The sequence below is a fragment of the Colias philodice genome, chromosome 26, assembly GCF_061535455.1.
Source record: "Colias philodice isolate Cphi_HAF_F1 chromosome 26, ilColPhil1 Martin Lab GWU primary, whole genome shotgun sequence".
Classification (NCBI taxonomy): domain Eukaryota; kingdom Metazoa; phylum Arthropoda; class Insecta; order Lepidoptera; family Pieridae; genus Colias; species Colias philodice.
In genome coordinates this window covers 4,260,429-4,277,278 of record NC_143111.1, presented here as the reverse complement: position 1 = coordinate 4,277,278, position 16,850 = coordinate 4,260,429, and the positions used below count along the sequence as shown (strand labels likewise).

The 16,850-nt window shown below is 31.4% G+C and overlaps 2 protein-coding genes across 2 annotated transcripts; both read left to right on the top strand.

Annotated features, from left to right (window-relative positions):
* Positions 1–5,586: 5,586 nt before the first annotated feature.
* On the top strand, positions 5,587–6,051 carry LOC149476866 (uncharacterized; the record flags this gene model as incomplete). Its single annotated transcript, XM_089711087.1, has 1 exon — positions 5,587–6,051. A coding segment is annotated over one exon (465 nt), but the record flags the coding sequence as incomplete, so codon positions are not given.
* Positions 6,052–7,511: 1,460 nt separating this feature from the next.
* Positions 7,512–8,288, top strand: LOC149476865 (uncharacterized). The gene is made up of 2 exons (XM_089711586.1): positions 7,512–7,687; positions 8,126–8,288. The coding sequence occupies exons 1-2, from the start codon at positions 7,512–7,514 to the stop codon at positions 8,286–8,288; spliced, it is 339 nt and encodes a 112-aa protein (XP_089567712.1).
* Positions 8,289–16,850: the final 8,562 nt, after the last annotated feature.

Here is a 16,850-nt window from a genome sequence, read left to right as displayed (position 1 = left end):
CCTCTCTGAACAACATCAAACAAAAAATAAAAAATGTGTGCGTGTACTAGTGTACACACGTAAGAAGTGAAACTTCTTTATAACCTTATTTTTCAAAAAATAATTTACTATATTTTGCAACTTGACAGAAATACGTCGAATCACGCGTGGTAGTTCAATAAATTGTAAACCTGTACAGTGTACACGCAATAAAAAGTAATTTTACATTTTACTCCTAAAATATTTACTAAAAGTGCCAGTCATAAAAGCAATATTGACTACATTTTCGTCTATATTTTCAATTTCCTCTCCCGTTTCACATTTTCCTTGAGGTTTGCAATTTTTGTAACAAAGCATGTCGGGATTTTCTGACTGCAAGTTTTCAAAAGTTAAAATATACTTGAACATTTCTCGTGATTTCGTGTTTGACAAGTTCGCTAAAATATGTTAATGGCAATGGGAGCAAATATGGATTTTATTAGGGACTAGATTTCCGCCCGCGGCTCCGCCCGCGTTTTCAAAGGAAAACCCGCATAGTTCCCGTTCCCGTGGGATTTCTGGGATAAAACCTATCCTATGTGTTAATCCAAGTTACCCTCTATATGTGTGCTAAATTTCATTGTAATCGGTTCAGTAGTTTTTACGTGAAAGAGTAACAAACATCCATACATCCATACATCCATACATCCATACATCCTTACAAACTTTCGCCTTTATAATAGTATTAAGATAAGATTAAGATTAAGATAAGATAAGATAAGATAAGATTAAGATTAAGATTAAGATTAAGATGTAACGATACATGATTTTGCCGATACGATACCGATACCGATATTTGTAGTAATGTATCGGCGATACCGATACCGATATAGATGGCTTGGTAGAAAAATAAATAGTGAATTATGCATAAAAAGTTACCAACATTTAACAGAGACTCAACTGTTAATCGTATTCTTTTAAATAAAAATGACAAATCAAAAAACAACAAAACCATTTATTTTAGTATTATTATTTTACAAAGTCAGTTAAACTATAAGTAATACACATACAATCAGTACCTAATAAAAGTTTACTATTGGTAGAGTTTTTTCAGAAAACAAAGTGCGCATGCGCGGGCGGCCTCCCGCATCGTTCATTGGGCGCGGTTTTTTGAATTGTTTGATATCGGTATCGGTTGTTTTATTATCGGCGATACCGATATATCGGCTTGCCGATTATATCGGCCGATATATCGGTATCGGTATCGGTATCGTTACATCCCTAGATTTTATGTTCTAAGGTGACATTATTTATAGAAATATATAAGGACATAAAATGTGTTTAAATCACTACATAGTATAAAAAAGTCTCTTCTCGTTAGTCGTTCTCTGTCCCTATGTCCCTATGTATGCTTAAATCTTTAAACTACGCAACCGATTTTGATGCGGTTTTTTAATAGATAGAGTGATTCAAGAGGAAGGTTTTAGTATATAATTTTTTAGGTTTTAGACAAAGCGGACGAAGCCGCGGGCGGAAAGCTAGTTTTAAAATAAAATATAATTTTTTACTGTCGATGTATATGTTATCGTTTAGCAATGTGTATACCTACCTTTATCAACTATATAATACTGTATACGTTATTAAGCGCGTCACACCCGGTGAAGATACTATAATATTTTTTCTTAAGATACTGCAATATTTTATATTACATTATCTTAAGGTATCTGGTATCAGAGTTCTGACCATCATTTTTCTTTTTGTCATTGCGTACTAAGACCCCTGTAGAACCGCCATCCTGTTACAAATGACCCACAAAATTTCGGGTTATTATAATATGTACATATATAGTATGTTGTATAACAGTTTGACTCTTAGTTTATAAAGTAATCTTAATTTAAACTTTCATAAACAAAACTTAGAAGAGAAAATCAGTAAACTAGAGTACTCCTTGTAATGACAGCCCCCAAACACCGAGCGTAATTATTAAAGTTCTGTAAACACCTCTCACCCGATATTCAAAGTCAGTTTACAAAACGTGCCCTTAAAAGACAAGACGGTTATTTGTTAAAATTAGATCCGATAGTTCTCAACCTCAAATTAATAACACCGCTCTAGATTTTGAATAATCAATGTTAACCAGAAAGCCGTTTAACAAATCACCAAGATAAATTGCTCTTTGAAAACCATTGAACAGTTGGAAGTTATTTAATTTGTAGTTAATTACCAGTGAGGAATGGTTCGCAAGTTGTAGGAATTGCATGCAAATTGTTTGACCCACAACAACAGCGCAGACCAAGTATTTCGAATGAAGGTTTGGAAGTAAAATTAATCTACAAACGAAACGGTAGTTCATAAAGAAAGTGTTTATTAATATATTGATTTGATGAAGTTGTTATACGCATAACGCAAGTCTCGATTGAATAAAATTTATTCGTGTACCAAACACAATTCACAATTAACAAAATGCAAAATATTCAGATTTTACACTTAATATTATTATTTTTCATTGCATAGTCGTTGCAGTTATATAAAACAAAGATGATAGTATACAATGCAATAACTAATGAATATAATACGGTACTCGAATATACATATAATATTAAATACTACTTTCATACGATATGCATAATACATATGTACATTACATACCTCCATTAAAACTAAACAAAACTGACTAGCATCTGCAACAATATTAAGGTTACCTCCACAATAGAAATAGTTTTGATTAAACTTCATCTATGGGCATTCTAATTTCCCTTATCTAATTACTTACCCTTTGCCCTTTCTATTGGTTTAACTCTTTACTCTATAGAAAGTTACAATGGGACTTAAAGCAATGGATTGGATTATCCCTTGCGATCCGGCCGAATACTGTTTAGGATTTGGAAAATTTCAACTTTACAAACAAAATATGTATAACAAGAGCTTTTGATTTCATTTATCCCGTTGAACAGTGTCCCTGGAAAATTTTAAACTTGTTATGTAATAAGGTATAATATGATGTGTTCGTGTATAAAAAAGTATAATATTATATAGGAATAAAATGTACCATGAATTTTGTATGTACAGTGTACACATTGTATGCTAATCCTTTAATTTGATTTGATTGTTCTTATTATTTTCAATACAATGCTACGATTCTATTATTTTGCGATTTAAATTAAAGAATAGGTTTGCATGGCATTTCTATTAAAGAATAGGTCACTAGAGGCGAACAAGAATACTTCAAAATGGATATCTCGTCTAAGACAAGTATAATTGTATTATTTCTAAGCATAAGCTGCAACAAATTGCCCCTACTTTATAATATGAAGTTTATTATTTCTACGTAAGGGATTTCTACTGTAATAAGGAAGTATACGGAGCGGTAATAATTAATCTTTGTTTTATAAAGCTGCAGCAAATGGGTTTTAGTTCTTGGTAGAAATTTATTAAACGCAGATTGCGCGTATGTTTTCGTTACTTAGAACTAAAGCTGGAGCACGGTTAGCAGGAATTTTTGCTCTACATGTAACAAAGGACCGTAATACAATAAAATCAAAATTTTAACACAAGTTGTCAACCAGAGGACGTAAAACAAATACAGGTAGTATGTGAATCTGTCTTTTATAAACAAAACTAGCTGTTGCCCAGTCGATAAGATAAATTTTCATGGTACAAACTTTCATCCCCTATTTTATGGCCTTTGGGGTAGAATTGATCAAAATCCTTTCTTAGCGGATGCCTACGTCCTAACATCTACCTTCATGCCCAGCCCAACACGTTCAGTGGTTTGGGCTGTTTATAGATCACTATGTCAGTCAGTCACCTTTGAGTTATTAAAGACGATTAGAAAATATGACTGTAATTAGCGATAAAATTCGTACAATACTTATTTTCAATCCTTTTATAGATCCTTATATAGACCTTACTCTACTTCCATCAATATAAAATAAATTCAATTCCGATATACATGCAATCGATTAAAAATTCCGATATACATGCAATCGATTAAAAATTCCGTTAAGCTTAAACTCCACACACTAATCAACGGAGGGAAATATTAATCATTCTATTTGATAACTATCAGATATGCTATTACCACTTACCTACACGTGCACCAAATTGGATGTTGATACTAGATTACTAGGTAAATAATAGACATCCAATTTCATTCTGTAATACGATAAACGAGTTATGTAATGTAGGATTAATTTTAATCACATATTGATAATTGATTAGGATTATCAATATATCAGTGTAGATCATTTTTTGTTCTAAGATTGTAATTTAAAACTATTCTATAAATATTATCTAAAACAATTATAGTAAACAAGAACTTTACGCCTTCTTATTTTTTAAATAAATTCTACTACTACTTTATTATAAGTATCATATAAAACGGAGAAGGGGAAAATGGGCATATCAAATATCGTAATCCTTACAACAATACATAAATAAAGCGATTATTAATTCTGAAAGCTTTGGTAATCTCAAACAAACTTTGGTAATCAAAGTTAAAAATTGAAGCCATGCAAAAAACATCGCCAAAGAATACGAATTTACGCAAATATTCACCCACCTGTTCGCTAATTACAGTTCCAATAGAAAATTGCTTTTTTTTACTTTTATCGTACGTGAACAATAGAGTATTGTGTAAATCTAAAGTATATAAAACATTTCTATCAGAACCTAACAATTGCTCCAAAGACTTTCAGTTGATTGCCTCACGTTGTGGCATGATGTTTGAATTATAGACTTGCAAACGAAACAATGAAAAGTAAGTACTTTGAAATCATTTACTTTGATTAAGGAATCTAAAGAGTATGTGTGCCGAGAGGCGAGAACACGTGTCCGAAGTAAAACGTCTTCAGCGAGATTCGTCGCCTTGGTCCATGATTATTGGTATTGTCATGACGCAACCTTGAAAATTTACTCTCAACCCCCTAAAGAAGTATCAATTCAAATATTCTTTAATATTACGTTATGACGTTAATATCAGAAGGCTAATGAAGCATAAAACAAAAGTCTAGATAATTTATAGACCTAGTTATTCTACGTGATAAAACAATATACGGTTTTGACGTTCGATCAAGTACGAAATAAGTTATTTTTAGACGCGTTCAGAGAATTTTAGGAGAAAAGCTTACACGTGACGTCATTCGCATAGTTATATGAGACGTTGTGGCAGACAAGGTAAAAAATATTCCAAGAATTTGTATTTCATTTTGTTTTTTGGTATTGTTCCACTAAATGTTTTCATTTTCCGAAAATTGTGATTTTGTCTACAATTTTATTAACTTTAGAAATATTTATAAAGTAATGGTTTGAATTAGGTATTTTTTAAAGAATATCGTTTGATCATCTCCAGTTTAAAATTTAACTGAAATCACGTCATAAGCTTGTTGTTTTGACGAAGTAATTTTGCCTCTTGTTACATTTTATATCACAAAAATATCGTTATTGAAAGGATTAAAAAAGCAGTTTCATCATTCAGGAAAATATAATAGGGTAATTTAGTAGTAAAAATATAAAAAGAATAGAAATACACAACACGATAAAAGTCTTTTGTTAAAGGTAAGTATCAAACTTCTCATCATTCATACTAGAAAAACTTAAAAAAAACAGTTGTAAAACAATAATATCGTTTCAGCGTTACTCATCGCTGTCCTGCCATTAATCTTGTCAGCGGATTGCTACAAGAATAAATTCCTGTCACAAAACTTGGATTCAGAACCTTCTCTATCAATTCTTTACGCGCGCGACAAGAGAAGTGACTTGGTAACAAATGAATGCCTCATGGAAATGTACCCTAAGAGCCTGTATAAATACCCCTTGCATATAGACCGGAATGATATCCCCTGTATAATACATTGTGTCTTGAAGAAGTTTGGTATCATGTCTAACGATGGTGTTATCAATATTCATAATTACTATAGAAGGGTTCAAGCCATACATAGGTATGACCCGAGAGTACTGATTTCTGATGTTGGGGAAACTTGTGCACAGAATATAAATGGCATGAATTTGGATCATGACGTGTGTAAAAAGGCTAAAGTGTTCAATGATTGCACGCAGTTGTATGTTATATCTTTTAAGGATATTGATGACTGATTTATTTAAGTATTTATGATGTGTTTGTATTCCTTATTTATGTATAATTTAAGTATACTTTTATTTTTACCTTGTTGGAATGAAGCAAACAAAGTTAATGTTAATATTGAGAAATTATGTAAATAATGCGGTTTTTCCGTATAATTATTGATTCTACGTATAAATTCAGAAGTTTAAAATAATGTTACCTTGTGCAAATAATGTATGAATGTATACAATATGTATTGTTTTGTTGTACTTTCTGTTATTAATGTAATATTTCATAATTTTATACGAATAAAACCTTGTTTATGACTACAGTGTTTGTTTTTGTCGTAAAATGTTTCCTTTTTAGTTTACACACAATAAAAGTATTAATCGAGAGTATGTTTGAAAGTGAGGAAGTTTCGACTTGAAAAGAGTTTTGAATGTTTTGATAGTTGATAATTTCAAAAAGAATTTACAAGTATATAATATACTCTACGTTTTGATCTTAATCATTTATGTGTGTATCGGACATCCTACTTCATTATAAACGCGAAAATTTATAATATTATATGGATGCTTGTTACTCTTTTTCACAAAAGCAGCTTATCAGATCTGTATGAAATTTGGTAAAACGATAAATTATAGACCGACAGTGCGTAATAGCTCTATAGGTAGCACATAAGTATTTTTTTCCCAGGTACCACGCGAATGACGCCACTATTTCCTTAAATTGAATATAAAAACAAAAATGTCTACAAAAATACACACCATTATTTATATTATATACATAGTCAACATAAATCAATTCCACTTAAGTATTTGAATAATAAAATGTCCCCACATTATCCTCAATTTTATCCTTATAAAACTTTTGCAATTATAATATTAAGTAGGATCTCAGAAGAATATTCAGAGGGATAGTAAAATTCGCAATGTATTTGAAATATTGGTCAAAAGAGACTACGAAATTAAATTTATTTCAATTCAAGTAACAAAAGTTTACTCATATAATGTTCAAAACGTAAATAAATTAAATAAGTATTTATGTAATAAATTTGCTTTATCTGAAATCTTTTTATAATAATTCTCTTTCTGAACCCATCTTGATAAGGCTATAAAGCTTAAAATTAACGTTATACATTCCTATTTTACATTTTATATTCGTACTTAAAACGCTAAATTACCTGATTTTTTTCCTTTTATGGAAGGTTCTATGTTTTTTTGTATAATTTTTATATCATGACGTATATTGTATGTACACTAACTTTCCGCCCGCGACTTCGCCCGCTTTATCTAAAACCCTATAAATTATATACTAGCCCTTCCTATTGAATTATTCTATCTATTAAAAAAACTGCATCAAAATCCGTTCGGTAGTTAGGACAGAAGCGACTTTGCTTCATACTATGTATTGATAACATCAAAATTCTTTTTCAGTGTTGTTCTACATAATACTGCTAATGTTCACCCAAGTATATGCACGCATGTCAGTCATGTATGCGCATGATAAGACGTCTGACCTGATCGCAGAGCAGTGCCTCAATGAAATGTACCCTAAGGGAAAGAAGATAGACCTTCAAGAGTCCGATGAGTCCTGTATAATATACTGCGTGCTTAAGAAATTCGGTATCATGAACGGTAGCGGGCAGATCAATTTGGATGTGTATCGGTATGTATTTAAATCTTTTAATTAAGTTACGTAGGTGTTCTGAAAGAGGAATATTCATTGTGCGAAAATTGGATTAAAATACTTATATCTTTTTAAAAAATGCGTGTCTTAAGATAAGTTTACACCATTCTTATGGTTGCATTAATTTTCTTCTTAGCACTTTCTTCTGTCGCAAAAACCATGATATTTCACCTATTAAAATGTTAAGTGAAGTAACTACTGACATTCTCACTATTGAAAAATATGTGCTCAATGTCAGAACTTTCGACTTCCATAAAAAATCGTCGGTACAATCCCAGACGACCGTCTATTTATTTACACATTGTCTAAATCTCTACTCTAATCGGTGAAAGAAAATTAAACCCCAGATTTCTAAATACTCAGTCTGCAATGATAACAAATATGACCTTTTAAAATTATGTTTTTTATTATTTTCAGAAAACGTGTGCAACTAGCCCACCAGCTAGACAACAGAACGATAATGAATGACAACGGAGCCTCCTGCGTCGAAAGCGCTGAAGCAACACAACACAAACAGGACGTGTGCAAGAAAGCGAAGGTTTTTAATGATTGCACACATCTATATCGGATTTTGTTCTAATAAATGTGAACTTGAATTCGTGTTTTATTATGCAAATGTCATCGTCGAGTTGTGGGTTTTAAGGTTGTTTTGGTAGAGTTACTTTGGCGACGTGACATTTCTACTGGTCTAAGATCCGAATATAGGTCGACCTGCACCGGCGTGATAATAGAATGAGACCAATTTTATAATAAATGTAGTCTATTAAAAAATCTATTAAAGATGGGTTGACTGAAAAAATCCTGGACAGGACATTTTTATTAATTTTTAAAAAATACTTTAAATAGTATATTCATATTATTTCTTAAACGTTTGATTTATTTTTCATGAATACAACATACGCCCGCTTAACTTAAAACATTATTTTCAGCTTTACGCAGAACGTTGTATTAATATTTAAGTATATAAATATCAACTCCCACCTCTCTTTTGCAACAAAAATAGTAATTAATCAAGACTTCTCAGAACTTTGAGTATCAAAAGAATATTGCATAATATAGAAGAACTAAAAATGTAAGCCCAGCCTCCAGAGGGCAATATTAAAGATTTATTTATAGGACGTTCCATTCCAGTAGGTTTCGTTTTACAGCAATTACGTCCTTTGAAACCGTACACACTAACGAGAACATTTCTCGTCCTTCTAGAAAGTTATTTCTTGACTCCGTTAAAGCGTTTATTACGTATTCCGATGGGTAATAGTATAGTATAAATTCGTAATTTAAATTATAGTGTTATTTAATAGTTATAGTATGAATTCTTGTTATGTAATTCTTGTTTTGTCAATGTTTAGGTTTTATTTATTTAATGCATCATGTTACAAAATACAATATCCGATATTTACAACGTGGAAAGGGTGTGAATATTTCTGGATAAGAAATTAGAAGGTGCCTATTACATTTTACAGTAGATAACATGATTTATAAGTAGTCCGGATGACGACACTGTTACTGAAATGAAATAACGATACAATATCATAATTGGTGATTGAAATATTCAATAGTATCTTCATTCAATTTATAACTATCAGCCGTGATCTACAAAATGATAACCTGATAAGCATCTGATAAGTATCTATACATATAATAAATCTGTAAAAGGGTCAATTCTGTACATTGAAAATATTGAAAAAATAAATAGCAGGGGGTGTTACTGGATCGATACCAAACCCAAATATGTGATTAAAAAAAATTTTGTCTGTCTGTCTGTCTGTCTGTATGTGAAGACATCACGTGAAAACTAACGGTTCAATTTCGATGAAACTTGGTATAATTATACCTTATTATCCTGGGCGTAAAATAGGATACTTTTTATCCTGGAAAAATACGTAGAAAAAAAATTAATCTTAATTTTTCAGTTTTATCCATAGACGTTGTTCTGTAGAACCGCGAACACACGTTGCGTATTATTATAGGCCTAGCCGTATTTGGGTCCAATAGATATTTATAAGATGTCATTGTCAGAGTTAATCAAAATGGAGACCATCCACGCGAAGACCGACATCCGCGCGGACGGAGTCGCGGGCGGAAGCTAGTATATTAATAAACACACACATCCCTATCTCTGTACTTTATGACATAACCTCTAAGCGAAAAACTTATATTTAAAATTCTCTAAAAGTGCACCGAAGTAAAAAATATAATATTATAACCGAGCAGCAAAAGTTTGACAAAGAAGTCATGGCTTGTAGCAAGAAAGTAATCTTTCCGGCTCAGTTACTGCAAGTTCCGAAGTACTTATGGAGCTCTGAAAGGAATAACATAGTAAATTCGATTCACACCTTCCGATTTATAAATGTATGTCTTCACTTATCTATACTAATATTATAAAGCTGAAGAGTTTGTTTGTTTATTTGAACGTGCTAATCTCAAGAATTACTGGTCCGATTTGAAATATTCCTTCGTTGTTAGATAGCCCATTCATCGAGGAAGGCTATAGGCTATATTATATCATTACGCTAAGACTAACAGGAGCCACGCGGGTGAAACCGCGAATCGCAGCTAGTCTTAGATATAATATACGTTGATGATCATATTACTTACTTTAAGAAATGTTGTAGCTATTTGGTATATTTATTTGTTTAAAAGTATCTATTTTTTACGGAATCATGTTTAATTTAATGTTAAAGTATTAATATTATCTTTAAAAATGGTTTATTTTAACAAACAAGTAGGTATCTTACTACTTTATTTTATTGAAAGTCCTTATCAAAAATGCTCAATAAGCTCTTCTCAAAAATACTTCACTAATCTTAACCCACTTTGCTTAATTAAGTTTTATAATTACAGAGAAAAAATAAATATGAAGCTTTCCGATTTTAAACGCCAACCATCCATTCAGTTTCAGAAATATGGCAGGCATCCAAGTGATTGTTCATTAAAAATTTGAGTGCAATTTATCATTATTAATTCCATGTCAATTCGAAAGTATTTCTTTTAAATATCTAAGTATTTTCTCGTCGTTAAAATAATTAATAAAACATTCCAAATAGACGGATTAATTCCTATTTTTACACGTATAAGTAAATGAACTGTCTGCAAAACCATATTATTGTTATACATAAAGAGTTGTAGTAACTAGTCCTATGTGGAACTTTATCTTGCTTCTTGTGCCTCTGAGGCTCTGCTATTAACACATTAAGATGTTAGAATAAAAAATAATTAGTAAATTATTTTTGCCATATGTCCTAGTACATTCTCGATCATCCTACGCCCCCTCTGAATTCTGATAACCCAAAAATGTCCAATAATAATCTGCTTACATTACCGATTCTCAGATTTAGATAAAACGAGGAAAACAACAGCTCGATACCAAATCTAAATACTAGAGAATCTATTCTCTCAACTCAACAAAAATGTTCTAGAATTCTATTTCTGTTAGAACAAACATTTGCTGCACAGAAAACAATGAAACAACAAAGAGTTATAAAAGTTTGTTCTCAAATTGCTTGTAAACAAATAGAAGTATGTTGATACTTTTAAAAACAACACCGATTTGTGAACATACACGAGTCATTTTAATTTGAATGCTTACAAAGTTACCGTAGTGTATGGAGTTGATTTTTCGCTTAATTCTACAATGTATTGTTAATACTATTGTTCAATCTCCTAAGATTGAACAATATTATTTAATCAATCATTCAATATATTCATTCAATATACTCGTTTAACTTTAAAGTCTTCGTAAACTAATTCGATATCTGTTATACTTCATAAACTATTTTGATATTATTTCAGTGTAGATACATGAATTATATAGGCTATATTTAAAAGCAGCAAATTACAGATGATTAGTAAACAGATTTGAATGATTAATGTGTATATGAAACGAATGTGAATTACTCGTGAATATCATATTTTAATTAATAGATTATCTAATGAAAATAAATAATGAAGCATTCAGCAACATACACTATATATTACACTACCTATTAATAAGGTACAAACGTTTTACGTTGTAAGCAATCGATTATTTTTGCATCTAACAAAGTTGCTGTCATACAAAATGCTCGTTCCTGCTCACGCAGTCAACCATGTCATCTTCCACTGTTATCATAACGAACATTGCACACAATTTTTATCTTCAAACTTCCGCTTGAAAACTCAGAGGTAATAGTCGAGACTTCTTGAAACTTTGCGAGCTCTTTGACAACTCGCTTTGAATCCTTTCAAGCGTTAGTATAAATAAAGTTTCCTCCTAATCACCTACGTATCGGTACTTTGAATAAGGGTTTTCATTCGTTAGTCTGTTTTATAAAGATGTTGTTTTATTATATTTCTTTTAGACTTTAAAATGGTCAGTTTAGTCTACAATATGCAGTGTAAAAGAAGTTTTCAATACTAAAGACTATAAGGTACCTAACTATTTGGTTTTAACTAACACATTTAATATTATGTATGTGGAATACATGCAAGCCTTACATTTGAGTTTATGGATAAAAACAACCAGCATGATATATAACTAATGTACATATTATATTACATCAAATGCATTTTTTTATTGGTAGTCTTAATCGCATTCAATGAAAACATGCTTAAATTATAGCATAAATGAATAGTGAATGTAGAATTAACATAAATTACCCTAATCTTTAGAATACACGCATTATAATAACGTAAGTACATCATAAATCAATGTCTACACAATTTAACTGCAGATAGTTTGAATTGAATCTAACTGCAACTTCTAGTTTGACCTTAGCGAATGAGCTTTGGGAGATAAGTAGATCCATATATGTACAATGTACATGGTTTCATTGAATATGCATGAGGATTATATTTTAGCTTTTGTAGAGTTGTGGCTTTTGGGAATTTTGCTCAAGAGCATTGAAATATACTCGTAGTTGCTGTATTGTGATGGTTTTACAAAAATAAATTTCTAGTGACGTTACAATGGAGAGCAACTCGTATTTTTTAATAAATAGTTTTAACATACATTTAGAAATATTTAACTGCGCAAAATGTTATATGATTGCTCAATAAATATATAAATTTTAATAAATTTTATTTGAGATTTGTATGTCGATTTTTCAAAACGTCCAAATTAAAAAATCGACAATATAATCCACTTTATAATTTCGAAATCAAAGATGAAATGTAACTTAAAATTACATCTATTTTAAGCCTATATGATAAATAAAAAGGGGAAAATAAAAGAAACATTACTCCAAAACCTTTAATTACCGCTCAATAGCTGGGATATAATAAACATAGCAATCTTCTGTATCCAGCACCAAATGGAACAGCCTTTCTTCTGCGGTTCTTCCTCTTCTTCTTCAGCCACCGTCGTCGCTGCTGTCGTCTCTTCTTGACAGAAGGAATATGACGTCATCAGTGTTGCCACAAGCAAAAAGAGCGCCAGTTTAAACGTCAAAGATGTCATTTTAAATTAGGAACTGTTATAAATTTGAATGTTTTGGGAACTTTAAAGTTATAATTTGGATGTTATATAATTCAGAGTAATAAATAAATATGAAAGGGTTTTGCTCAGAACAGAGTATGATACAAAATGAACAGATTCAATAATAATTGAGATATAATCTGCCTGGCTGAATGTGTCCGCAATTTATTTCGCATTGTTCAATATGCATAATCGTTTGGAAGAGCAATTTCGGGGTTATGATATAAAATGACATATAGATTTAATCTATTGGATTGCACAATGATAATAAATTAGCCTGCTCCCATATTTTTGTTTCATGGACTAGTAAATATTCCTGGCTTCAGCTGAATTATTTGAAAAAGTATGTTTAAAACGTGTTTATCTTCCACGCGTATAAGATAGGTAATAAGTAATTTCTATGCATTATCCTTATTCATCAATTCATGAACTATCATGTTTATAAATTAACTAGCTGCGCTTCGCGGTTTCACCCGCGTGGCTCCGCTCTTGTTGGTCTTAGCGTAATGATATATAGCCTTATAGCCTTCCCCGATAAATGGGCTATCTAACACCTAAATAATTTTTCCTAAGATTAGTGCGTTCAAACAAACAAACAAACTCTTAAAAATAAGTAACAAGCTAAGCTTTATAAAATTAAGTTTAGATTCATAAAAGTCAATTAATGCTAGAAACAAGTTACTGATTTTTTATTCATTCACCAGGTAAATGTGGACAGAAAAGAAATGATAAAACCAACGCTTAAGATTTGTTACTAGTTGTACCAATTCCCTTGGGATCTCCTTTCGTTAGTTAGTGTCAAGTTACGCTGCGGTGTTTTTTAGATAAAATGGCTTTTTATCATCGTAAAAGAAATGGTTGAGTAAGATGATTTATTGTTTGATACAGTTTTATTATTTTTTGTGATGTAAGTAAATAATACTGGTTATCTTTTTAAATCAAAACAACCTAGTTGTATTACATATTATTCTGATTGCGAAACAAGATATACAGTTATACAATGATTTTGATACATAATTTTTCACATAGAATATGAAATTTAGTTTATAACTACCTACATATCGTGTAACTTTTGCCCAATCACTTCCCTACTAATATTATGAATGCCAAAGTAACTCTGTCTGTCTGTATGTTACGCTTTCCCGCTTAAACCTCTCAACCGATTTTGATGAAATTTGGCACAGACAATCTTTAGACCCTGAGAAAGAATATAGGCTACCTTTTTTCAAAACACCACGCGGGCGAAGCTGCGGGCGGATGCTAGTCTTCTATAAACGTATCTTATAAAATCGTACGAGCGTGAACCGATAATATAATAACGATGCGATAGCGTAAATATGCTTTAAAATTTCTTCCATATTCCTATCCTTTTTGTAGGAAAAGCAACTATTACCAGTTTTCAAAACGAGTCTGCTATAAATATTCAATTTCTATTTTACTTCTTCTTATATCCAAGTAGATAATGAGAAAATTTTGCCTTTTAACGATTGACCGCATGTATTTCTGAATTATATGAGATTCAAAATTAAATTAGTGTCACACAGTAAGTACTACTTGTAATTGGTATTGACTCAAGCATCGTTTTACCTACATCTAATACAGCACAAGCCAATCCAGACATATAATTAGATACTTCATTTCAGCACTATTTAGATACAAAATGTCACCTGACCCAAATAATATAAATGTTGAATATTAATACCCTAATATTCAAATGCTCTACATTAAGTCCCTGTTAAGTCTCATGATGTCTGTCGTTTAATTTAAGTAACATCTATTTGAGGTAAGTCGATAAAACCGTATTTATCAAATAACAAGGTGAAAAATATACAAATAACTGTATATTTACTAAATTATATACAATTCCGTGGCTTTGAATAATATGAAAAAGTATGAAGGTTGCCATCTGCAAGATGGCAACTTGGACATTTTAATATCTCTACCTAACGAAGTTTATTGTGATAGAAACTATTACTACATTTTTTAACTTACATAAACTCCTGTTCTGTTCCTGTTCCCAAGTTATCTATATTATAAGTTGGTCCACATTAAACTATGCTTCTATATATATTTTATTCCTATATCTATACCACGAAGCCTCAAAACAAACAGAAATTTTCATCGTCTACAATATAACAAATGAATCGTCACGTACTTCGCCTATTATGAGCACCAAAAAAACGTCTACATTAGTGATAATAAATCCGTTTTATCCGCCGTCTGTATGACCCGACACGTACCGGCAAAGTACGTTTTGCGGTAGTGCACATAGTTCTTCGTTCCCATTATATTTCGACGACTCTTTTTTGCCTACTTTTGCTTTTACCGCAAGGTATTTCTTATTTACGCAGCATTTTGCTACTGCTTTATTTTTTTAACTATATAGTATTGTCGTTTGATTGTACACGAGTATTATATATTTAGAAATAAAAGACTTTTTAAAGCAATAGAATCAACATAATATATTAATATCTCGGAGTTTCGAAGACTTTACAGCGAGTGCGGTCACGGGTATACAGACTCAGTAATATAATGAATAAATCTCGTTTAAAAGTCTGTAATTTCTTCTGCTATATATTTTATATTTGAATAAGTAAATTCAGGACTACTACTCTATTAAGATATCATGGTAACCCCACCATGATAACTTAATAGAGTATTAATCCCAGTATGCAAAAATGATAGAGCCATAGTATAGGGTCTAGCGCCATCACTTTCCCACACTGGAAATAAAACTGCTTTAAGATAATATGGTAACCCTCCAGTTTGTTTAATGCACATTGTCATGGGCGACAACCATCACCAACCATCAAGTCGATCGCCTTCAGCCGGGGCTGCAATGCAAAAGGGGCTGCAACAAAAAAAAACATTGAACTAAATAAAATACGCCTTCTGACCTCTGGTTAAATGAATCATTTATTAACGTCGCTTGACTCGAATTACTAAGGAGCTTGTGAAACACTCTTAGATAACGATAGTGCAACTACTAAATAATTTATAGAGTTGTTTTATAGATGGCATTTGATTAACAAATTGATGCTGCATCTAGTTAAATTCTATTATTTGTATGATTTGCATGAATTTGGCACTTATATACACTATCACATAGTCTACACTATGCCTCAAAATCATAGATCAGAAATAATAAATAGATAGTAAAAAAACTTGAGAGAGTTATCGCATTTGTTTTTTTTTCTCTATAAGGATTTACAACTGGAACAAGTAACGATAACATGACAATTAAGCCAATTTTATGGAAATGTATACAGTACTACCGGTCCGCCCCGGCTTCGCCCGTGGTACATATTTACGTTTTCTCTACATAAAAACCATCCTCGTACTTCAAGGAATATAATAAAAAAAGAATTATCGAAATCGGTTCGGCCGTTCTCGAGTTATGCGCTTACCAACACAGTTTGCGATTCATTTTTATATATAAGACTAGCGGTCCGCCCCGGCTTCGCCCGTGGTACATGTTTACGTTTTCTCTACATAAGAACCATCCTCGTACTTCAAGGAATATAATAAAAAAAGAATTATCGAAATCGGTTCAGCCGTTCTCGAGTTATGCGCTTACCAACACATTTTGCGATTCATTTTTATATATAAAAGAAGAAGATATGGGTGGTTTATATTTTATTTTCCTTAAAAACAATAGAAAAACAATATACTTAGATCGCGGAACTA